The sequence below is a fragment of the Microcaecilia unicolor genome, chromosome 7, assembly GCF_901765095.1.
Source record: "Microcaecilia unicolor chromosome 7, aMicUni1.1, whole genome shotgun sequence".
In the NCBI taxonomy this organism is placed as follows: Eukaryota; Metazoa; Chordata; class Amphibia; order Gymnophiona; family Siphonopidae; genus Microcaecilia; species Microcaecilia unicolor.
This window is the reverse complement of record NC_044037.1, coordinates 115,500,833-115,525,665: the sequence shown is the minus strand read 5'-3', so window position 1 is coordinate 115,525,665 and position 24,833 is coordinate 115,500,833. Positions and strand designations below refer to the sequence as shown.

Sequence of the window (24,833 nt, the reverse complement as noted above, 5' to 3'; positions counted from 1 at the left end):
CACACAACCTACAGCACCAGAGGCCAAATAGACCCGGAAACATTCTGGCTACAGATATACAATAACGAATGGACAGCACAAACGGACTCCACACACTATCTCACAGAATGGGATAAAAGATGCAGAAACATACTAGACGAAATAGCGTCCTTACGAACAAGAACCTCACGTAGGCATAACTCTATACCTTGGTTCAATGATGAACTGAAAAAATTAAAAACACAATCCAGGAAACTCGAACGAGCATGGAAAAAAATAAAAGATGTACACACACTCAATGCATGGAAACAGATACAAAGAAAATACAAATACGCAATAAGACAAACCAAAAGGACATACTGTAAAATTAAAATAGGGCCTGACTACAAAGACACGAAGAAACTATACCAACTTGTGAACAAACTACTAGACACTACAGCGGTCCCTGCAACCAATACAGACATTCCATCTGCAGACAAACTCGCTAAATACTTCAATGAAAAAATTACAAACCTACGCAACACACTACCTTACTTGGAGTCTACCCAGCTGACTGAACTTGGTCAAACCTCACGCTCCTCAACGTCGAAACAGCCACCCAGGCGATCAAAAGGTTCTCTAGCACCCACTGTAAATTGGATATCTGCTCCAGCTACCTACTAAAATCCGCACCTGACCGCTTCATAACAGACCTCACATCCCACCTAAACCACATGCTTCAACAAGGACTCTTCCCTGAGGAACATGGCAACATCCGACTCACCCCAATCCCAAAAGACACCAAGAAAAAAACAAATGAACTCGCCAACTACCGCCCAGTAGCATCTATCCCACTAGCAGTTAAACTGATGGAGAGCATGGTGACCAAACAGCTTACTGACTACATGGATAAGTTCTCAATACTACATGAATCACAATCGGGATTTCACCCCCTCCATAGTACCTAAACTGTACTAGTCACTCTCCTGGCCAAATTCAAGCAGGAAATAGCTACAGGTAAAAGCACACTTCTTCTCCAATTCGATATGTCGAGCGCATTCGACATGGTAAACCACAATATACTACTAAGATTACTTCAGGATTGGTGGAAATATACTCAGCTGGATCAAGGGCTTTCTAACCACCAGAACATACCAAGTGAAATAAATCCAAACATATCACCACCGTGGAAAGCAGACTGCGGAGTACCTCAAGGATCACCATCATCACCAATACTTTTCAACATAATGATGATCCCACCGGCCAAGTCCTTATCGAAGCAAGGTCTCAACCCGTTCATCTACGCAGACGATGTCACAATATACATTTCCTTCAGACATGATCTGACAGAAATCACCAATAAAATCAAGCTTGGTTTAAACACCAAGGACTCATGGGCAAACTCTTTTCAACTGAAACTGAACACTGAAAAAACACACAGCCTCATCCTCTCATCTCAACACAATACGTACAAACCCACAACCATAAACACCCCAGACCACATCCTCCCTATTTCAGATAATCTGAAAATACTCAGTGTTACAATCGACTGCAACCTCACACTCGAGAGCCAAGTGAACTCCACAACAAAGAAAATGTTCCACTCAATGTGGAAACTTAAATGTGTAAAACCTTTCTTCCTGAGGGAAATATTTTGTAACTTAATACAATCAATGGTACTAAGTCATGCAGACTACTGCAATGGAATCTATGCGGGATGTGAAGAACAACTCACAAAGAAACTCCAGGCCGCTCAAAACACTGCAGCCAGGCTGATATTTGGTAAGATGTGATTCGAAAGTGCCAAACCCCTCCGAGACAAACTGCACTGGCTTCCAATCAAAGAACGTATTACCTTCAAAATCTGCACCCTGGTCCACAAAATTATCTATGGCAAAGTCCCAGGATATATGACAGACCTCATAGATCTACCAAACAGAAATATGTTTCAATCGTTTTTATTAGTAAATAGAACCAGTTACATGTCTTTAGATTATACATTTACCATTTGCAGTAAAATTAACATCCTACACCTAACCTCCCCCCCTTCCTCCCCAGTGGCGTTCCTAAGGCGGATCGCCGATGCGCCCCCCCCCCGGGTGCAGCGCGACCCCCCCCTGGCAAAACGACGGACACCCCCCCTGGGTGCATCTTTACCTGCTGGGGGGGGGGGGTGCCGCGCGTCTGTTGGCAACACTCGTTCCCTGCTCCCTCTGCCCTGGAACGGGTTACTTCCTGTTCCGGGGCAGAGGGAGCAGGGAACGAGCGTTGCCGACAGACGCGTGGCACCCCCCCCCCCAGCGGCGAAATGACGGACACCTCCCCCTGGCGAAACGACACCCCCCCCTTGTGCATCTTTACCTGCTGGGGGGGTGCCGCGCGCCTGTCGGCTTCGCTCGTTCCCTGCTCCCTCTGCCCCGGAACAGGAAGTAACCCATTCCGGGTCAGAGGGAGCAGGGAACAAGCATTGCCGACAGACACGCAACACCCCCCCCCCCAGCGGCGTGCACCCGGGGCGGACCGCCCCCACCTTGGTACGCCTCCTTATTACACCCCACAACACCTTTCTCAGACATTTTCTGTCCATTACGTTTAGGTCTATCTGTTCAATAAACGGCTCCTTGCCGCCGGGGTCAGAGTGTTCCAAAACGGGCTCCAACATTTCTGCAAAGATCCTGTACACCCATCCGCTCCATTCTTAAGAGTACTATCATCCGCATTCTCCATTGCTGTGCCGTGGGGTAGCTGTTAGTTATCCGCTCTGTCAATATAACTTGTTTTGCTACTACAGCAGCTTTCCGCACAACATTTTTCAAACCTCTCGGGGTAGGAGGGTGCAAGGCAGGAAATCCAAACAAAAGTGTTGAGTCATAGCGCCACCTCATGTTCCACATTCCGGACACCTGCGATATTATATCCTTCCAAAACTTTACAATCCCTATGCATGTCCAGAACATGTGACCCAAAGTGTCCGCTCTGCATTTTGGACAAGTTCCCCACGGTGTTACTCCCATATAGAATGCACGCCGGGGGGGGGCAATATATGCTCGTAGAACAAATTTATATTCACTTCCCAATGCGTAGAAAATACAGAGTATTTACGGATGGTCAATATATGCACTTTCAGCTGTTCCAGGGTCAGCTTTAGTGGGATGTCATCCCTCCACGCCTGCAGTATCCCTGAGTATTTTAACTCCGGGGTCGAATTCCTGATATGGCGGTGGTGAAATGAAAGTGACACTTTCTCCTGCGCCTCTAGAGAATAAGCTGCTGAAATCTCAACCTAGACATCTTCTGTCAGATCACTCCATGGTAAAGCATTAACGTAATGTCGCAGCTGAGCATAGTGAAAAACGTCCCTGGGGGAGATGGAGTATTCCGACTGTAAGTCTTGAAAAGATTTAAGTTTACCTTCCGATGTCACCACATGCAACAGGTACACTATCCCCTTCCTTTGCCAGCTAAGGAAAGCTGGATATAAACAGCCCGGCTGGAACATCGGATTGTTTCTTATTGACAAGTATGGAGTCACCTTTGAGGAAAAGTTATGCAAACGACACACCCATTTCTATGTCGCTTTAGCAGCGGGCATGATGCCTGATGATTTTAGTATTTTTGGTATCTCTCCCCCAGAAGTATGTAGACAATTACTAAAATGTATGTTTGGTAAGAGCTGTAGTTCCAACATGGTGTTTGAATAGTCTGATTTGGAGCGAAACCAGTCATTAACATGTCGTATTCCACTTGCAACTGTTATATTTCTCATGCTTATTAATCCTAATCCGCCATATTCCACGGGAATTTGCATAACCTGTAATGGGAGGCGCACTCTTTTCCCCCTCCAGAGAAAGGTCCTTAACATTTTATTCAATTTTTGCTCATCTGCTCTCTTCAAAACTAGAGGTAGCAACTGGAATACATAAAACCATTTTGGGATTATGAACATGTTATACAAAGCTATTCTCCCCAGCAAAGTTATTGGTAAAGACTCCCATGCATGTAAGCTCTGCTGCATACCTCTTAACAAGCGCTGGATATTATGCGTGTACAATTGTGTTAAATCTGTGGTTATAAGGACCCCTAGATATTTTAATATGCCCGCCGCCCATCCAAAGGGAAAGGCTCTTTGCCCATATATTCGCTCATCTGTTACTACTGACAAGGCTTGTGATTTATCAAACTTCAACTTGAAGCCTGAAAAATGCCTATAGGTCTCCAGGTTTGCTAGTAATGCTTCTAAGGAGCGAGGAAGATCTGACATTATCACCAGCAGATCATCTGCATAAGCCATCACTTTATTATGCTGTCCTTTTGCTTTCACACCCGTCACCCCCTCTGATAAGTACAGATGTCACAGTAAGGGCTCCAGGGAGAGTACAAATAACATGGGTGACAATGGGCATCCCTGTCGTGTTCCTCGCTCAATGGGAAACTCCTTGTCTTTAACCCCATTGACCATGAGTGCAGCTTTTGGCTGATTATATAGGGTCTGCATCACATTCTGGTACCACCCCAAAAACCTATATGTTCTAAGGTTTGAAATAAGTATTCCCAGTTGACCCTATCAAAAGCCTTTTCAGCGTCTAGACTTAACAACAGGGTAGGCTTCTTGTCTTCTTGGCACTGAGCCATAGCCAGTAACAATCTTCTAACATTTAAAACCGAATGGCAGTTTCTAACAAAGCCAACCTGTTCTTGTCCGATCAATCTAGGTAGGATGGGGCCAGGCGCTCTGATAAAATTTTTGCTATTAACTTTATGTCTAAATTGAGGCGCGAGATAGGTCTTTATGCCAGTTCTTTGGGTTTACCTGGCTTAGGTAGTAATGTTATTAGCGCTGCATTAGCATAGGGGGGAAAGGAGCCTCTTTCTATTGTATCTTCATAATATGTCAACAGTGCTCCCCAGGCTTTAGGTGGCAGTAACTTATAATATTCTCCAGAGAACCCGTCTGGCCCCAGGGCCGAGTGTAACTTTAACAGTTTTACTGCCGCCTGTAATTCTATCAATTTCAACAGGGCATTTAGGGCAATTTGTTCTTGTGTGGTCAACTTGGGAAGCCCGGCTTGCACCAAGTACGTGGAGAGGTCTTGCTGTGATGACGCTTTCTCGCGTATATAGAGAAGCAAAATATGAGGTAAGTATTTTCGCAATTTCGTTGGGTTTATTTGTTACTGTGCCCTTATTGTCCTTTAAGGCGTCTATCGTTCGTAAACCTCCCCAATTCATTGTAGCGCGAGTCAACAGACGCCCTGGGCGGTTCCCATATCTGTGTAATTTGTATTTATGATAAAGTAGCGAGCGGGTCTCTTTTTCACGAATCAACGTATTAAGTGCTATTTGTGTAATTTCAGGTTCTCGAGCGTGACATGAGAGGGGCACCTAATATGTCTTTGCTTTACTTTTTTCAGTTGGGTCTCTAAGAGTAATATACTAGCTGCTATATGTTTTTTCCTTGCACAAACAAATGCAATGATGTCCCCCCTGAACACAGCCTTAGAGGCTGACAATACAGTGAGGGTTGATCCACATGCCCTGCATTATTAAGCATATAATCACTCCACTTCTCATGTATATATTTTCAAAAGGGTAAGTCACCATATAAATAAGATGGGAACCGCCAGTGTGACCCCCCGCCTTCATCCACCACTGTCTCTACATCTATCCACACTGGAGCATGGTCAGAGATCTCCACTGGGTCTATTTCTGCCTTATGCACCTTAGGAAAAAGTGCCCGGGTTATCAATACGTAATCTAATCTAGCTTGTGTCCCATAAGCCTGGGACCGATGTGTGTAGTCTTTCTCAGTGGGGTGAAGTGCTCGCCACACATCTATTAAATCCAATGTTTGCGATATTAGGGGAAGCGTGTTTACTCTATATCCTGTGTAGTGTTGAGAGGTGGGGCTTGTACAATCAAGCCCTGGATCCATAATTAGGTTGAAATCCCCCAGCAATACTAATGGTTTCCCTCCCTTTTGCAGGCATACCTGAAGAAGGGACTGGTAAAATTGTGGATCTTGTTTGACCCTTTCTAAATAGCACTGCAACTCCTCCTCTCCTCCCTTGGAGAGAGCTAGCAAAAATCTCTCCCATCCAAACTCTTTGTAGCTTCTGATGTTCTAAATCAGTAAGGCGAGTTTCCTGCAAACAGGCAACATCCACTTTATGTCTATGTAGGGCGGATAGTATCTTAGAGCGTTTAATTGGCGACTAAATGCCTCCCACATTCCAGGTTGCTATACAGACCGGCATGACCCAAACAATAAAGGTAAATTCCTCGTTCGCCTCCTCCTTCTAAACAAACGCTCTTTTGTGCTTAAAATCTCTCTACTCCTGATCGAGGGACTTAGCCCTCTCTGGGCTAGGGTGGCCTGTAGACTTCTACCCCTTCTATTACCATCATGTGTGTCAGAGGAAGCCAAACAGCGTGTTAACTTTGCTTTCACCCCTCCCTTCCCACCCTACCCAACTCCCCCCCTCCCCTATGCTTCCCCCTTTCATCCTCACTAGCAACAATGCTCGTGAAAATGCGAGATCTATTTTGATGCTAAGGACCCCGGCCCCAGACATCCAGCTTACATTGTGTTCACTTACCCTTCCACAACCCTCTAGCACCCACTTCCCTTGTTATACAGATAAGCATTACCAGATAGTTAACTGCCATCAGATCTGTCCAAGTGTCCTTTTTTCGTGAGGAAGACCTTCGCCTCTGTCACTGATTTAAAGCTGTGCCAGGTTCCCTGAATCAAGGTTTTCAGTATTGCTGGGTAGGACAGCATGAATTTGATCTTTTTGTGTACGTGTCGAGCAAAGAGGATGGAATTGGTGGCGTTGTTCTTGTACTGCCTGTGAGAAGTCCTGAAAAATTAGCACTCTTTGACCCTCACATTGTAAATTTTCTCTCTTCAAGCGGAAGCCCTGTAGTATTTCAATCTTGTGTCTGTAATTAAGAACTTTGGTTATCACCACTCTAGGGCGGCTTCGATTTTCAATTTTTCGTCCTACGCGATGCACCCTCTCCACCACCATTGGGCCCGCGAAGTCTGATAATGCCAGCTCTTTCGCCAGCCAGTTCTCCAGCCACACCGTCAAATTCTGGTCCGGGATTCGCTCTGCAAGGCCCATCGTGAATGATTCTCCAGGTCCTCCAACTTGGATTCCAGGTCACCTACCTGGGTATTGAGGCGCGCAACGTCTGGGGCCTGCCCCCTCGAGTCATCTTCTAGGGCCGACACTCTTGTTTCCAAATCTCCAATGCGGATTCCTAGACCGTCCAGGCCAGTCTGGAAGCTCTCCAATTGCGAGGTAAGTGCGTCCCAGCGTGGTTCTAGTGCTTTGGTGACAGCCGAAATAAGTTGTGCAAGTTGAGATTCGGAGAAAGCCAGTGTCGAGAGCAGTGGAGGCTCTGCCATCTTGGGATCGCCACTCCCTGTTTTGAGTTTATCTCTCCTCGTTGATTTCTGTGCCATCGCCGAGGTTCTCTCTATAAATTTGTCCATGAAGAGAGCATGACTGTGCTTATCTCTGGGGAGCGTTTTACTGAAAAATTATAATTATGTGGTGTGTCAAGGGCCGGGTATCCTGGAGCTACAGCTCGAGCTGCTTCTCTGCTCACTGCATCATGTCTACCAAACAGAAATATAACCGGATCATCGCGAACATACCTAAACCTCCACTACCCAAACTGCAAAGGACTTAAATACAAAGCAACCTATGCATCCAGCTTCTCCTATATAAGCACACAACTATGGAACGCACTGCCAAAAGCTGTGAAAACAACCTACGACCACCTAAATTTCAGGAAATCACTAAAATCCAACCTGTTCAAAAAGGCATACCCCACTGACCCAACATAAATGCCTACACTCTTCAACAAAGCAAAACCAAAGCTCACAATGGACACTATATAACCTTTCCTCTCTTCGATCCCCATTGTACCTTAAACACATGTACCTTTATTTGACCACAACATCACCTTGTATTTGTTTCTCTACCGGACTCGGCTAACGCCTTTACGGTACTATGTAAGCCATATTGAGCCTGCATAATAGGTGGGAAAATGTGGGATACAAATGTAACAAATAAATTACTGTCATGAAAGGATGGGTAATGGACAGGAGGTCATGTAAATATGTACCATGTGGAAATAATTTGAAAGCAAGGCAAAGTGGATCATTTTATCCCGTCAGTGGATATATTTATAGTAAAGTTGGTGTTATATTTTCATAAACCTGCTGCAGTATTGTGTGTTCCTTGGAGCGTCAGGGAAAGAGTGACTGGATTGAAAGGGGTGACTCCCCGATGTTCTCAATGAAGACTCCCAACATCCTGGATCTCTATTCCAGACCACTGACCCACTCCCAAGTTTGATGGATGGAAGTGTGACTGTGTTGAGTGGAAACCGAATAGAGTGGTGAAAGATAAGGGACCAATCCCCTGTGGCTCAAACCTGGGTGACGGAGTGTCAGACCTGGGCTACACAAAACTGGTGCACAGCATGGGGTGTTGACAGAATAAGTGTGGAGGAGGGAGAAAGAGGAAAGACACAGGGGGACATAAAGGGAAGTGAAGGACTTGAAGGAAGAGTGGAAAATGCTTTGTGGCCCAGGTGGAACCTGAGCTATCAGGGACCATGAAACCCGGGTTACACAAATATGCAACATTTGTAATAATGTTGTTATATAGTTTCATAATAGAAGTTATTTTTTTCAAAAACAGGCATTTAGAAGAACCAAGATGGTGTTTGAGAAGGAACTGTGGAAGGTTGCTCCTTATTTTGTAGCTGGTTCTACTTCTTTAAATTTTCTGTCTTAGCTGAGCATGCCAAAATGGAAAGGCAAGCTGAGGGGACCTCTCCCCCTGAAGCAAGAACATTTCTCTCCTTGGCAAACCTCCATTATGACATCTGTGCAACCTATGTTGTCAGTGGGCAGATCTGCTGATCTTGGGGTGGGGAAGAGCCCAGAGCTGGAGAGTGAGTCTTCACTCAGCCCGTGTGGCCCAAACACTCCCCTCGGCATCGTGGTCTATGGCACTGCAGTACAGGATGGCTATGCCACTGTGCTTCCACCTTTGGCTGTGCTGGAGGGCTTACAATGCCAAAGGTATTCAATCTATTGCTGTGGATGCTAAGGCAACACTGCACTCCATGGGGAGAATGTTGACAGAGACTGGTCAGAATTAGGGGAGAATCTTCTTGCGGACAGTGTTGGAGGAACTGGGAAGCAAGGTAATGAAGAAGGTATGCCCCAGCTGTACGAGATGGCTCTAAGATTGACTGCCTTGCAATAGAGATTACTCTGGATTCCATCTGGACAGTTCTAGAAGCTCTACACAAGCTGTGTTCTACTTTTGTTTTAACTTCTCTGGGTAATTCTGCTTCTCTAAAGACTGTGACAATGCAGATGGGACTCTAACAACAACAGTACACAGTTGGAAACTACAGTCTCTCAAGTTAAAGATTTCCATGCTAATATTTCTAAGGATAGAATTGTGGATAATTGTAAAATTGATAACCTTGAAAACTTTATGAGGAATTTTAATTTGAGGATCCTGAACTTTACATGCTCTAGGTTATTTCCATAGGTCCCTTGAGTCGGCCTTGAGTGACTGTGATAGTTTAACATTTTTTTCTACTCTGCCATTATCTGATTTTTCAGCAACCCATTAAGAATTTCTGTAAATTCTTGGTTCAGAACAAAACCTGGCCTACAGTAATTTATAGGGAAGGAAAGGAAGCATGGAGAGCGTGGATTTTGGTGTCAATAGCCTTTCACTTTTTATTGGTCCCAATCTGGATCCTTGAATTCTGAAAGAGTTAAACATGCAAAAGCTAGTATTATGTCCCTGAAGTAGACTTGCCACTTTCGCAGGTCATCTCTCACACTCCTACTGGAGAGCCATGAACTCTCACTCAGAAGCCTCCCCCTGCATCAGCAGCAGGGAATGTGTTAAGACCTCATCTCCTGTTGCTGCAGGACCAGTCTCACGTTAAGAGTTAGAACATTTTATAACTCTTATTGTGAGACTGTCCCCACGGCAGCAGGAAATAACCTTTTATGAAATCAGCTTGTTGTTGCCGTGGCTGCAGAATTGAGGTGTGCCAGGGGTGGAGGCAGAGTGGATGAGGTTCAGGGTGAGGTTGGGTAGAGAGGGGCAGGGCTGGGGCATCCTGAAATCTACCTTTCAAAAATCAGGCCTCCTTGGCAGCTGTCTTGAAGTTATGCTCCTAGTCTGCCTAACTGCAAAAAATATCCACTTTGAGGGTCCCCAGACTGGCAGGGGTTAGAAGTGACTCAATGGCCAATGATACAATCTACATATTTCATTTATTGTACATTACTAGAATCTGGAACATCAGTTTTATAAAAACATACATGATTTAGAAATATTTATATTTAAGTGATTTGTGAAAAGTGCTCTTTGTTCACTTGTAGAAGATAACTTGTTTTATACCTTTAAAATCTACTTTGTTATATACCTTGAATTCAAATTTGGAATTTTTAATATTATTCCTTACTGAAAAACTGATATTTATCAAATAAGTTATTGTAAAAACAAAAACAAAGCTCTATCACACACTGTGAGCTGGACTCAAGAGGTAGATGAGTTTCTTGCAGTGGTGGGATGAAGAAGGCCTTGGACTACTACAGAGGTTCTTTGGCGTGCTGAGAGACAGAGATACTAATTTTTCACTGGCTTTAAGGGACAGCAGCACCTGGAGAATGAAGATTTGAAGAGATAACAAAATAATTTTAGTTTAATCACTCTCTTAAAGTTTAAACAAATGAAACAATACCCAAGTAGTCTGTAGTATCTTTTCACATTTCATGGCCTGCCCATCATTACAACCTATAATAATCTCCAGTGGAAATGGAAATTGTTTCTTTAGGTCCATCAGGTAAATGCAGGACATCAGAAACAGGCTGAAGCCAGTTCCAGTTTTACCTATTATGTTTATGGATCGGTTGTTCCTGCTTTCTTTAGTGAAAGCGAAACTACAAGTCCCACAGATGTAATAGGGCAAAATCAAAAAGCAATGAAATGCTGAAAAGCAGATTGAAGGTCCCAGCTTCTCCTTTGAAGTTTATAAAGAATAGCCATTTGAGCTCTTTAGCTTTTCAATAATTTAGATTATATGAGAGAGGAGGCCCACTGAACAGGGCAGAGAACAAGACTATCCAAGCTTATTGAAGACTTAATGGGTCTAATGCAAGCCAGGATTTGTATTCCTTCTGCTTCACAGGAGTAGGGACTGGGTTGCTAGGGGTGCAGCTTTCCAGGAGCAAACACTCACATAATCAAGGAAGCTTGAAAATCCAAGTTTACAAACATGAAGTCCAATTTTGTTTTAGTATGACTAGGTAAGAAAAGGACGTTCAAGCTGGATCATTCTAAACCTAGAGCCTTTTGTAAAATATACACAAGGCCAAAGAAAAATATATATATTTGGCTTCATGTACAATAGGAACAGCCATCTTAAAACAAAACATGTTTAAAAAAGCAGCTTAACTCAGAGCTTTGTACATGTACAGTGGGGGAAATAAGTATTTGATCCCTTGCTGATTTTGTAAGTTTGCCCACTGACAAAGACATGAGCAGCCCATAATTGAAGGGTAGGTTATTGGTAACAGTGAGAGATAGCACATCACAAATTAAATCCGGAAAATCACATTGTGGAAAGTATATGAATTTATTTGCATTCTGCAGAGGGAAATAAGTATTTGATCCCTCTGGCAAACAAGACCTAATACTTGGTGGCAAAACCCTTGTTGGCAAGCACAGCGGTCAGACGTCTTCTGTAGTTGATGATGAGGTTTGCACACATGTCAGGAGGAATTTTGGTCCACTCCTCTTTGCAGATCATCTCTAAATCATTAAGAGTTCTGGGCTGTCGCTTGGCAACTCGCAGCTTCAGCTCCCTCCATAAGTTTTCAATGGGATTAAGGTCTGGTGACTGGCTAGGCCACTCCATGACCCTAATGTGCTTCTTCCTGAGCCACTCCTTTGTTGCCTTGGCTGTATGTTTTGGGTCATTGTCGTGCTGGAAGACCCAGCCACGACCCATTTTTAAGGCCCTGGCGGAGGGAAGGAGGTTGTCACTCAGAATTGTACGGTACATGGCCCCATCCATTCTCCCATTGATGCGGTGAAGTAGTCCTGTGCCCTTAGCAGAGAAACACCCCCAAAACATAACATTTCCACCTCCATGCTTGACAGTGGGGACGGTGTTCTTTGGGTCATAGGCAGCATTTCTCTTCCTCCAAACACGGCGAGTTGAGTTCATGCCAAAGAGCTCAATTTTTGTCTCATCTGACCACAGCACCTTCTCCCAATCACTCTCGGCATCATCCAGGTGTTCACTGGCAAACTTCAGACGGGCCGTCACATGTGCCTTCCGGAGCAGGGGGACCTTGCGGGCACTGCAGGATTGCAATCCGTTATGTCGTAATGTGTTACCAATGGTTTTCGTGGTGACAGTGGTCCCAGCTGCCTTGAGATCATTGACAAGTTCCCCCCTTGTAGTTGTAGGCTGATTTCTAACCTTCCTCATGATCAAGGATACCCCACGAGGTGAGATTTTGCGTGGAGCCCCAGATCTTTGTCGATTGACAGTCATTTTGTACTTCTTCCATTTTCTTACTATGGCACCAACAGTTGTCTCCTTCTCGCCCAGCGTCTTACTGATGGTTTTGTAGCCCATTCCAGCCTTGTGCAGGTGTATGATCTTGTCCCTGACATCCTTAGACAGCTCCTTGCTCTTGGCCATTTTGTAGAGGTTAGAGTCTGACTGATTCACTGAGTCTGTGGACAGGTGTCTTTCATACAGGTGACCATTGCCGACAGCTGTCTGTCATGCAGGTAACGAGTTGATTTGGAGCATCTACCTGGTTTGTAGGGGCCAGATCTCTTACTGGTTGGTGGGGGATCAAATACTTATTTCCCTCTGCAGAATGCAAATAAATTCATATACTTTCCACAATGTGATTTTCCGGATTTAATTTGTGATGTGCTATCTCTCACTGTTACCAATAACCTACCCTTCAATTATGGGCTGCTCATGTCTTTGTCAGTGGGCAAACTTACAAAATCAGCAAGGGATCAAATACTTATTTCCCCCACTGTATGTAGTGGCCTTTAAAAGGGTAAGTGATGGATATTAGAAAATTGCACTACAAGGCGAGCAAATTAAAGAGCTATCATCCAAAATTCTAATTTTGTGAAATCACAGTCGTTTTCAGTGCCCTTCAAAGCTCTCCTCCCAAGTCCTGGCCTAAAGGAAAAGTTAGCCCACAATTATATGTGACTAGAAGCAGATGCAAATGCTAATGGGGAAATTTCCTGAGATATACTGGTACTGTCATTCCAAACATTTGGAATACCTGTGAAAACTAGGTTTTTATATTTGTAAATGGCACCTAACTTCTCTAAAATCAACTCATATTCTCCCAGGCTATTGACTACAGCACAAGAAATGCTTCTGAGAACTCAAAGTGATAAAAGTATAGTTTCTTACCTGTAATGGGGGTTCTCTGTAGACAACAGGATAAATCAGACACACAAGTGGGTGAAATCATCTAATGGCACCAACATAAGTTTACTCAAATCTCAGAAAAGCACATGGGTGGGTTTGATTCTAAATCAAAAAATAGTTGGAGAACTGAGTAGCTGAATGAACTGTCTCTCTGAGACATATTGTCCAATTTATTTATCTATTTAGTTTGAGCACTTGATATATAGCAAGTGATCCCTGAGGTGACTATGCGGTTTACAATTTCTATTATAAGTACTTTGTATTGTCTGTAATGGGCTCACAATCTAAGTTATACATTGTAACTGGGGCAATGGAGGGCTAAGTGACTTGCCCAGGGTCACACGGAGCTGTAGAAGGAATTGAACCTGGTTCTCTAGGATCTCAACCCACTGCCAACTATCAGGCAGCAACCTAGTGAAATGTGAATGTGTGAATGGATGATCATATAGCCATTTTACATTTCTGTTCAACTGAAAGTGAGCAGAGATGGCCTACTGATGCTGCCATGGTTCTAACCTGATGTACCCCAACTGTATCCATTAACTAATCAATTGAATATACAGTCAACTAAACAGCTACATAAAGTTGTTTTAGCCATTGCTACTCATAGGAACATTAAGTACTGGGTCACACCAAAGGTCCATCTAGCCCAGTACCCTATTTCCAATAGTGGCCAGTCCAGGTCACAAGTACTTGGTAAAATCCCAAAAAGTAGCAAGACTCTATGCTACTTAATCCCTAGCTTGTTAGGATTAAATGATATGAAAAGTTGGGTGGATTGCAGATGGGGACGTGTCCTTTACATACAGTCAGTCAGCAATATTTTGCAATCTAGCATTTGCAGGGCCTGCTCATCCCTGTTTCTGGATTTGTCAGTCTGATGGGGGTTCTGTCTCTTGACCCTTTGGTCTTAAATGGATAGGTACTTTGTACTTGACATATAGTCATCGTATTACTTAGCTTTTTGTTATTTTCTGTTCTTCTCTCTCCCTATTGATGTGGACTTGTGGTTTGTTTTCTTTTTCATGAACCTCCTGTGAAGAAACATATCAAAGACTTTGATGAAATACAAGTAGACTACAACTAGCTCAAGTCCTTGATTCAGATATCTGGCCACCAAGTCAAAGAAATCAATCAGATTGTGAGAGGGTTCCAACACCTCCTGTGTGTAGGCTCCAATTGTCCCATCAGACTGGACGCTAATGTAGATCTGGTGCACAATATCGTCTGGAGACTTGAGATACACCCAGATTTGTGAGGTAGTATGTGCTAATGTCATCATAATACCAAGGAGAGTGCAGGGTTTCTCTCTCAAGCACTGTTTAGCTCAGGGCCAGGTAGTTTTGGAGAAAGTGGTTTTCTTGAACCCTAACCCTCACTTTAGTGAACTGAATTTGTCTACCTGTGCTCTTACTGGTCACCAATCTGCAAACAGAAGAGACTGTCATTCCCAAAAGGGAGGCCTTGGGATTCCTGGCTGAGGAGTCATTTTCCTATATGGAAGGGAGTTTAACCATCATAGGCAGTGTTTCCATATCCTGGAACATCTGCTGGTGGTGGTGGTGGGGGGGGGGGGGGGGGGGGATGACTGATTGCATATCTACCTCTCCTAGATGCCTTATTACCGTACAGTTCATCTGTCCTTATGACAGCAAGTCCTTCAAATGAAGATGGAGAAAGATTTCACAATTCTGTCAAGAAAGCTTAACAAAGTCAAGTGTCTTCTGAGTCCTTTCCATGAATCATCCAAGGTCATTCAAGCCATTTGCACTACCTCCTTCCAAGCGGAGATGCCTTTGAATCAGGCTTTTCCAGGTTCAACAAACAGATTGCCAAAGCAGATGCCTGTACCACTGAGATGGAGAAAGCCCAATTGAAGGAGTAGATAAGATATATCAGTATAAGGTTCTTTTTGCTGTTGATTCCTATGACTGTGGCCTGATGGATTTACACATCACACATGTGCCTACTAACCCCAACAGCAAGCCAGTCTTTGTGCAGCAGTACAAAATCCACTGGCTTCCTATGAGTCTATCCAGAAGATTCTTAATAGCCTGGAGGCCAGAGGTATCATTTGACAATGTAACAGCACCTATAACTTGCCTCTGGGCCCTTTCTGAAAATCAAACAACAAGGAGTGGGAACTGGATCAGGCTCTTCAAGAACAGACTCAGGACGCTGGAATGGAATTATGGATATTTATTTAAGCTGACTCATTGTTGTGAAGGAACAAAAGAAATCCACTAAGTCATGTGTGTTCTCCATACAAAGACCCCAGTTGTGGAATAGTTTGTCATAGAGATGAGAAACAAAAAGGAGTACTTAAAGTTCTGGAAACAGCGTAAGGCTTGGATGTTTTGTTTTGCTTACCCCTATGGACCAGATTCTACATATGATGCCAAAAAACATTGGCGCCGAAAAAAACATGCTTAGCGGTATTCTATAAACCTCACCTAAAGCTAGACATGGTTTATAGAATATGCATAGTGGCTGTCCCATGACTAAAATTTAGGCACAGGCATTTACACCTGTACGGATCGGGAGTATTCTGTAACAATACGTGTAAATTTTCAGCATGCCCATGACCCACCCATGGCCACATCCCCTTCTGAGATCTGTGCAGTCTGATTTATGCGCATCACTTTATAGAATAGGCTTAGCAAGCTAAGGGCCCTGTTTATTAAGGTGTGCTATCATTTTTAGTGTGCACTAATACTAGAGACACCCATATATTCCTATGGGTGTCTCCAGTGTTAGTGCACGCTAATTTTTAGCATGTGCTAAAAATGTCAGTGCGCCTACAGTGCAGCTTAGTAAATAGGTCCTTAAGCGCGTAATTCCTAATTAGTACCGATAACTGCTTGTTACTATCCAATTATTGGTGCTGACTGGCTTGTTAACCAATTAAGTTCTTTGTGCAAATTGGCTACATGTGCTGCTTTGCGTGTGGAAATTTAGTCGCCATTTATAGAATCCAGGGGAATGTGGGCAATTCTATAACTGGGCACCCGCATGTATGTACCTCTTGCACACAAATGTACAGATTATCAGCAATTTTGCAGGGAAATGTATACTTTTGCACATTAAGTGGCAGCAATGCAACTAAGTGCTATTCTGCATAGCTGCACATAAATGGCATGGCATGAAAATGCATGGAGGCTTTCATATGTGTGAAGCATAGGCAAAGATGGATGTCACTTGTCACTTACACACACAACTTACAGAATACAGTATGTTAGACATAACCTTGCTGCATTTAGGCACCCACCATTATGCTAAGTCTATAGCTAGTGCAACTATAGGTGTGTAAATGTCAGACACACTAATGTCTGGTTACTCTAGTATTTTATAACAGAATTTGGGTGCCCAGTGCCATTATAGAATAGGTGCTCACTGCGTGGCATTGGGGCACCTAAAAGGAGGTACCCACTTATAGGATTGCAACAAACATGTGATGTTTTGCTTTTATTAGGTGTTTTATAATATTTTTATTGTGTTTTGTTTTATTTTTTTAATGTAATTTATGATTGTTAATTGTAAACCCCTCAGAAGTATGATAAAAGTTTGATAAAATCAAATGAAATGAAGCAGCCACTGGAGCTGTGACCCTATCAACCGCTGAACACTCTTTGCTGGCAGAGAATCATCAAAATCAGCCATAGCCTACCCCACCATGTCTCCAATGCAGCGAGGCAGAATGACCAAGCTGTGCTGTGGTGGTTACTGTGCACTCCACACCTCCTTCTCCTTTGTTGGGCCAACCTGCACAGGATTCCCTATTTGGTACTAACACTCCTATAATGGAACTCTCTTTGACTCGTCCATAGACAATACTGAACTCCACCTTGCAATTTTCTTCCTTTGACTCTTCTTTGTTGTTGTTTTTAAACACAACTTCATGTGGCTGGCAGAAGCTTCCCAAACAAGACCCAGCACAGGAGACAAAACAGCAGGCAAAGAAAGACAAAAACTGGGTAGGCATATGGTTGGGGGGGGGGGGGGATTTAACGCTGACAAAGCGAATGCTACATACCTGTAGAAGGTATTCTCCGAGGACAGCAGGCTGATTGTTCTCACTGATGGGTGACTTCCACGGCAGCCCCTCCAATCGGAATCTTCACTAGCAAACGCCTTTGCTAGTCCTCGCGAAACCGGCTCGTGCCGGCCAGTCTCATATGTAGCAAGACAAAGAGAAGGGAAGACACAACTCCAAAGGGGAGGTGGGCGGGTTTGTGAGAACAATCAGCCTGCTGTCCTCGGAGAATACCTTCTACAGGTATGTAGCATTCGCTTTCTCCGAGGACAAGCAGGCTGCTTGTTCTCACTGATGGGATATCCCTAGCCCCCAGGCTCACTCAAAACAACAAACATGGTCAATTGGGCCTCGCAACGGCGAGGACATAACTGAGATTGACCTAACAACTTATCCAACTAACTGAGAGTGTAGCCTGGAACAGAATAAAAATTGGGCCTAGGGGGGTGGAGTTGGATTCTAAACCCCGAACAGATTCTGAAGCACTGACTGCCCGAACCGACTGTCGCGTCGGGTATCCTGCTGCAGGCAGTAATGAGATGTGAATGTGTGGACAGATGACCACGTCGCAGCTTTGCAAATCTCTTCAATAGTGGCTGACTTCAAGTGGGCTACCGACGCTGCCATGGCTCTAACATTATGAGCCGTGACATGACCCTCAAGAGCCAGCCCAGCCTGGGCGTAAGTGAAGGAAATGCAATCTGCTAGCCAATTGGATATGGTGCGTTTCCCCACAGCCACTCCCCTCCTGTTGGGATCAAAAGAAACAAACAATTGGGCGGACTGTCTGTTGGGCTGTGTCCGCTCCAGATAGAAGGCCAATGCTCTCTTGCAGTCCAATGTGTGCAGCTGACGTTCAGCAGGGCAGGAATGAGGACGGGGAAAGAATGTTGGCAAGACAATTGATTGGTTCAGATGGAACTCCGACACAACCTTTGGCAAGAACTTAGGGTGAGTGCGGAGGACTACTCTGTTATGATGAAATTTGGTGTAAGGGGCCTGGGCTACCAGGGCCTGCAGCTCACTGACTCTACGAGCTGAAGTAACTGCCACCAAGAAAATGACCTTCCAGGTCAAGTACTTCAGATGGCAGGAGTTCAGTGGCTCAAAAGGAGGTTTCATCAGCTGGGTGAGAACGACATTGAGATCCCATGACACTGTAGGAGGCTTGACAGGGGGCTTTGACAAAAGCAAACCTCTCATGAAGCGAACAACTAAAGGCTGTCCCGAGATCGGCTTACCTTCCACACGGTAATGGTATGCACTGATTGCACTAAGGTGAACCCTTACAGAGTTGGTCTTGAGACCAGACTCAGACAAGTGCAGAAGGTATTCAAGCAGGGTCTGTGTAGGACAAGAGCGAGGATCTAGGGCCTTGCTGTCACACCAGACGGCAAACCTCCTCCATAGAAAGAAGTAACTCCTCTTAGTGGAATCTTTCCTGGAAGCAAGCAAGATGTGGGAGACACCCTCCGACAGGCCCAAAGAGGCAAAGTCTACGCTCTCAACATCCAGGCCGTGAGAGCCAGAGACCGGAGGCTGGGATGCAGAAGCGCCCCTTCGTCCTGTGTGATGAGGGTCGGAAAACACTCCAATCTCCACAGTTCTTCGGAGGACAACTCCAGAAGAAGAGGGAACCAGATCTGACGCGGCCAAAAAGGAACAATCAGAATCATGGTGCCTCGGTCTTGCTTGAGTTTCAACAAAGTCTTCCCCACCAGAGGTATGGGAGGATAAGCATACAGCAGACCCTCCCCCCAGTCCAGGAGGAAGGCATCCGATGCCAGTCTGCCGTGGGCCTGAAGCCTGGAACAGAACTGAGGGACTTTGTGGTTGGCTCGAGATGCGAAGAGATCTACCAAGGGGGTGCCCCATACCTGGAAGATCTGTCGCACTACACGGGAATTGAGCGACCACTCGTGAGGTTGCATAATCCTGCTCAACCTGTCGGCCAGACTGTTGTTTACGCCTGCCAGATATGTGGCTTGGAGCACCATGCCATGACGGCGAGCTCAGAGCCACATGCTGACGGCTTCCTGACACAGGGGGCGAGATCCGGTGCCCCCCTGCTTGTTGATGTAATACATGGCAACCTGGTTGTGTCTGAATTTGGATAATTTGGTGGGACAGCCGATCTCTGAAAGCCTTCAGAGCGTTCCAGACCGCTCGTAACTCCAGGAGATTGATCTGCAGATCGCGTTCCTGGAGGGACCAGCTTCCTTGGGTGTGAAGCCCATCGACATGAGCTCCCCACCCCAAGAGAGACGCATCCGTGGTCAGCACTTTTTGTGCTGAGGAATTTGGAAAGGACGTCCCAGAGTCAAATTGGACCAAATCGTCCACCAATACAGGGATTTGAGAAAACTCGTGGACAGGTGGATCACGTCTTCTAGATCCCCAGCAGCCTGAAAACACTGGGAAGCTAGGGTCCATTGAGCAGATCTCATGTGAAGGTGGGGCATGGGAGTCACATGAACTGTGGAGGCCATGTGGCCCAGCAATCTCAACATCTGCCGAGCTGTGATCTGCTGGGACGCTCGCACCCGCGAGACGAGGGACAACAAGTTGTTGGCTCTCGTCTCTGGGAGATAGGCGCGAGCCATCCGAGAGTCCAGCAGAGCTCCTATGAATTCGAGTTTCTGCACTGGGAGAAGGCGGGACTTCGGATAATTTATCACAAACCCCAGTAGCTCCAGGAGGCGAATAGTCATCTGCATGGACTGTAGAGCTCCTGCCTCGGATGTGTTCTTCACCAGCCAATCGTCGAGATAGGGGAACATGTGTACTCCCAGCCTGCGAAGCGCTGCTGCTACTACAGCCAAGCACTTCGTGAACACTCTGGGCGCAGAGGCGAGCCCAAAGGGTAGCACACAGTACTGAAAGTGCCGTGTGCCCAGCTGAAATCGCAGATACTGTCTGTGAGCTGGCAGTATCGGGATGTGCGTGTAGGCATCCTTCAAGTCCAGAGAGCATAGCCAATCGTTTTCCTGAATCATGGGGAGAAGGGTGCCCAGGGAAAGCATCCTGAACTTTTCATAAGTACATAAGTACATAAGTAATGCCATACTGGGAAAAGACCAAGGGTCCATCGAGCCCAGCATCCTGTCCACGACAGCGGCCAATCCAGGCCAAGGGCATCTGGCAAGCTTCCCAAACGTACAAACATTCTATACATGTTATTCCTGGAATTTTGGAGTTTTCCAAGTCCGTTTAGTAGCGGTTTATGGACTTGTCCTTTAGGAAACCTTTTGGAGTTTTCCAAGTCCGTTTAGTAGCGGTTTATGGACTTGTCCTTTAGGAAACCGTCCAACCCCTTTTTAAACTCTGCTAAGCTAACCGCCTTCACCACTTTCTCCGGCAACGAATTCCAGAGTTTAATTACACGTTGGGTGAAGAAAAACTTTCTCCGATTTGTTTTAAATTTACTACACTGTAGTTTCATCGCATGCCCCCTAGTCCTAGTATTTTTGGAAAGCGTGAACAGACGCTTCACATCCACCTGTTCCACTCCACTCATTATTTTATATACCTCTATCATGTCTCCCCTCAGCCGTCTCTTCTCCAAGCTGTATAGCCCTAGCCTCCTTAGTCTTTCTTCATAGGGAAGTCGTCCCATCCCCGCTATCATTTTAGTTGCCCTTCGCTGCACCTTTTCCAATTCTACTATATCTTTCTTGAGATGCGGAGACCAGAATTGAACACAATACTCAAGGTGCGGTCGCACCATGGAGCGATACAACGGCATTATAACATCCTCACACCTGTTTTCCATACCTTTCCTGATAATACCCAACATTCTATTTGCTTTCTTAGCCGCAGCAGCACACTGAGCAGAAGGTTTCAGTGTGTTATCGACGACGACACCCAGATCCCTTTCTTGGTCCGTAACTCCTAACGTGGAACCTTGCATGACGTAGCTATAATTCGGGTTCTTTTTTCCCACATGCATCACCTTACACTTGCTCACATTAAACATCATCTGCCATTTAGCCGCCCAGTCTCCCAGTCTCGTAAGGTCCTCTTGTAATTTTTCACAATCCTGTCGCGATTTAACGACTTTGAATAACTTTGTGTCATCAGCAAATTTAATTACCTCGCTAGTTACTCCCATCTCTAAATCATTTATAAATATATTAAAAAGCAGCGGTCCTAGCACGGACCCCTGAGGAACCCCACTAACTACCCTTCTCCATTGTGAATACTGCCCATTTAACCCCACTCTCTGTTTCCTATCCTTCAACCAGTTTTTAATCCACAATAGGACATTTCCTCCTATCCCATGACCCTCCAATTTCCTCTGTAGCCTTTCATGAGGTACCTTGTCAAACGCCTTTTGAAAATCCAGATACACAATATCAACCGACTCCCCTTTGTCCACATGTTTGTTCACTCCTTCAAAGAATTGAAGTAAATTGGTCAGGCAAGATTTCCCCACACAAAAGCCATGCTGACTTGGTCTCAGTAATCCATGTCCTCGGATGTGCTCTGTAATTTTGTTTTTGATAATAGCCTCTACCATTTTCCCCGGCACCGACGTCAGACTCACCGGTCTATAATTTCCCGCATCTCCCCTGGAGCCTTTTTTAAAAATGGGCGTTACATTGGCCACCCTCCAATCTTCCGGTACCACGCTCGATTTTAAGGATAAGTTGCATATCACTAGCAGTAGCTCCACAAGCTCATTTTTCAGTTCCATCAGTACTCTAGGATGAATACCATCCGGTCCAGGAGATTTGCTACTCTTTAGTTTGCCGAACTGCCCATTTACGTCCTCCAGGTTTACTGTGAAGTCAGTAAGTTTCTCCGACTCGTCCGCTTGAAATACCATTTCCGACACCGGTATCCCACCCAAATCTTCCTCGGTGAAGACCGAAGCAAAGAATTCATTCAGTCTCTCCGCTACGTCTTTGTCTTCCTTGATCGCACCTTTTACCCCTCGATCATCCAGCGGCCCAACCGATTCTTTTGCCGGCTTCCTGCTTTTAATATACCGAAAAAAAATTTTACTATGTTTTTTTGCCTCTAATGCTATCTTTTTTTCATACTCCCTCTTGGCCTTCTTAATTTGCGCCTTGCATTTGCTTTGACACTCCTTATGCTGTTTCTTGTTATTTTCAGACGGTTCCTTCTTCCATTTTCTGAACGCATTTCTTTTAGCCCTAATAGCTTCCTTCACCTCACTTTTCAACCAGGCCGGGTGTCTTTTGGACTTCCGTCTTTCTTTTCTAATTCGCGGAATATGTATGGCCTGGGCCTCCAGGATGGTATTTTTTTTTTTTTTTTTAATATCTTGTTTATTGACAACTCAAATTATCCATAACATTAACGAGACAGTGAACATAAGCAATGCACCTTCTATGCTAATACAATCTCAATCTACAGGTCTTTGAGAGTTTTATTCCTTTTTTCCCCCCCCCCCTTGCCTCCCCCCCCCCCCAGTTCCCCCCTCCCCTCCCTCCCCTCCACCCCACTTCCCTCCCTATTTGCCCTTCAGGAGTTCAAAATTCTACTTCTTGCCACTGATGTCAATGTGTCCCAGTATGGAGACCAGATCTTGCAGTACATGTCTCCCTTTTCTGAAGATAGATCCGCCACAGATTTCCGTTCTATTGAGCACATCTGAATCATTAGCGAACGCCACTGGCTGACCGTGGGACTCTCTGCCGATAGCCATACCTTCAGGATGGCTTTCTTCCCCATTAAACTAGTTCTTTGCAGGAAAGCCCTCGCTCCAGTTGGCGCCTGTCCCTGAATTGAAAAGATGTTAAACAGCTGTCTTGGGGAATGGAGCCATTTAATGTGCCACATTACAGATACGTGTTCTGCTAGCTGCTTCCAAAATCTGTGAATTTTGGGACATGTCCAAAACATATGTCCCAAATGTGCATTAGCCAGCTCACACTTTGGACATGAATCTGTCTCCCTTAGCGTGGCCCTGTAAGCTCTATGCGGGGAGATGTATAGTCGGAGAATGAATTTGTATTGTGTCTCCTGCCAGCTTACATTCTCTGTTAGTTTGTAATTCCTCTTTAAACAGGATTCCATTTGTTCCTGGGTAACATGAGTTCCCAGTTCCATGCTCCACTGTTGTGCCAGTTTGGTATAGTCCTCTTGTTTAGAGTGTTCTCGTAGATGTGCATGAAAGTATGCCAACGGAATTCGAGATTGGGCATCTAGTCCAAGCATAGCATTGTAGTTTTCCCACGATTCCTTCTTCAAGGCCTGCCTCGGCAGCGATTGCACATAGTGTTTTAGCTGAAAATATGCGAAGGTATCCCCTTTTTCCAGCTTAAACTCTGCACAAAGTTCTGGGAGGGGCTTTATCTCGCCTTGTTCATCAATTACATGGTATACATATCTCATTCCCTTCCCTGCCCATATCTGAAAGGTTCTGGAGGTACTTCCCACTGGAAATTCAGGATTACCTCGGATGGGGAGCAGGGGGGAAATACACCTGTTAAGACCAAAGTATTTACATAACCATTTCCATGTCAGTCTCAATGGCTGGAATATAGGGGACACTGGGCCCAACCTCAGCTCCCCCCCCGCCGAAGCATGCAGCCAGCTCGCAAAGTGCCCTCCTCTAAACCATTGTGTTTCTACTTGTGTGCTGGAAAAGAACTGGGTAGACCTGAACCAGTCCGAGAGATGGCGCATTCCACTTGCTACCGAGAGCAAACGTAGATTCAATAGTCCCAACCCCCCCTTGTCCCTGGGAAGCATCGCTCTCTTTATGGACATGCGTGCTCGTTTACCCTGCCATAAAAAGTGATTAAGTTGTTTCTGCAGCCATCTCTCGTCCCCGGCTCGTAAATACATGGGTATCATCTGGAATGTGTAAACCCAGGCTGGAAACAGGATCATATTATAGAGGGCTACCCTCCCCATCAATGATAAAGGAAGGCCCTGCCAGCTGTGTAATGTTCTACCCATTTTGTCTTTCAAATGGTTCATATTGGATGAGTAAAGTGTATCTAAATTTATTGGTATGCGCACTCCAAGATAAGTCACCTCCTCCTGCGCCCATTGCAGTGGGAATGGTCCCTGCCACTCTGTTCGCATCTCCACCCTTGAGGGGAGAGCCACCGATTTTTTGGAATTTAAAGTGAAACCGGAGTGGAACCCAAACTCATCTATGACTTCCAAGAGCCTAGTTAAAGATTCCTGTGGCCTGGTCAAAGTCAAAAACACGTCATCCGCAAATGCTAGTGCTTTTACCATTTGGCCCGGCAACTGAACCCCAACCACCTCTGGGTCCGCTGCAATCGTACAGAGCAATGGCTCTAGATACAGTAGGAACAGTAGG

General features: G+C 45.1%; 1 protein-coding gene across 1 annotated transcript in view; it reads right to left on the bottom strand.

Moving 5' to 3' along the window:
* Positions 1 to 10,383: 10,383 nt before the first annotated feature.
* Positions 10,384 to 24,833, bottom strand: part of STK36 (serine/threonine kinase 36) — a 385,051-nt gene continuing 370,601 nt past the window's right edge. Inside the window, exon 27 of the mRNA XM_030208993.1 lies at positions 10,384 to 10,677. Within this exon, the coding sequence (XP_030064853.1) occupies positions 10,534 to 10,677 (144 nt within the window). The 3' untranslated portion in view covers positions 10,384 to 10,533. The remainder of the gene's footprint in view (positions 10,678 to 24,833) is intronic.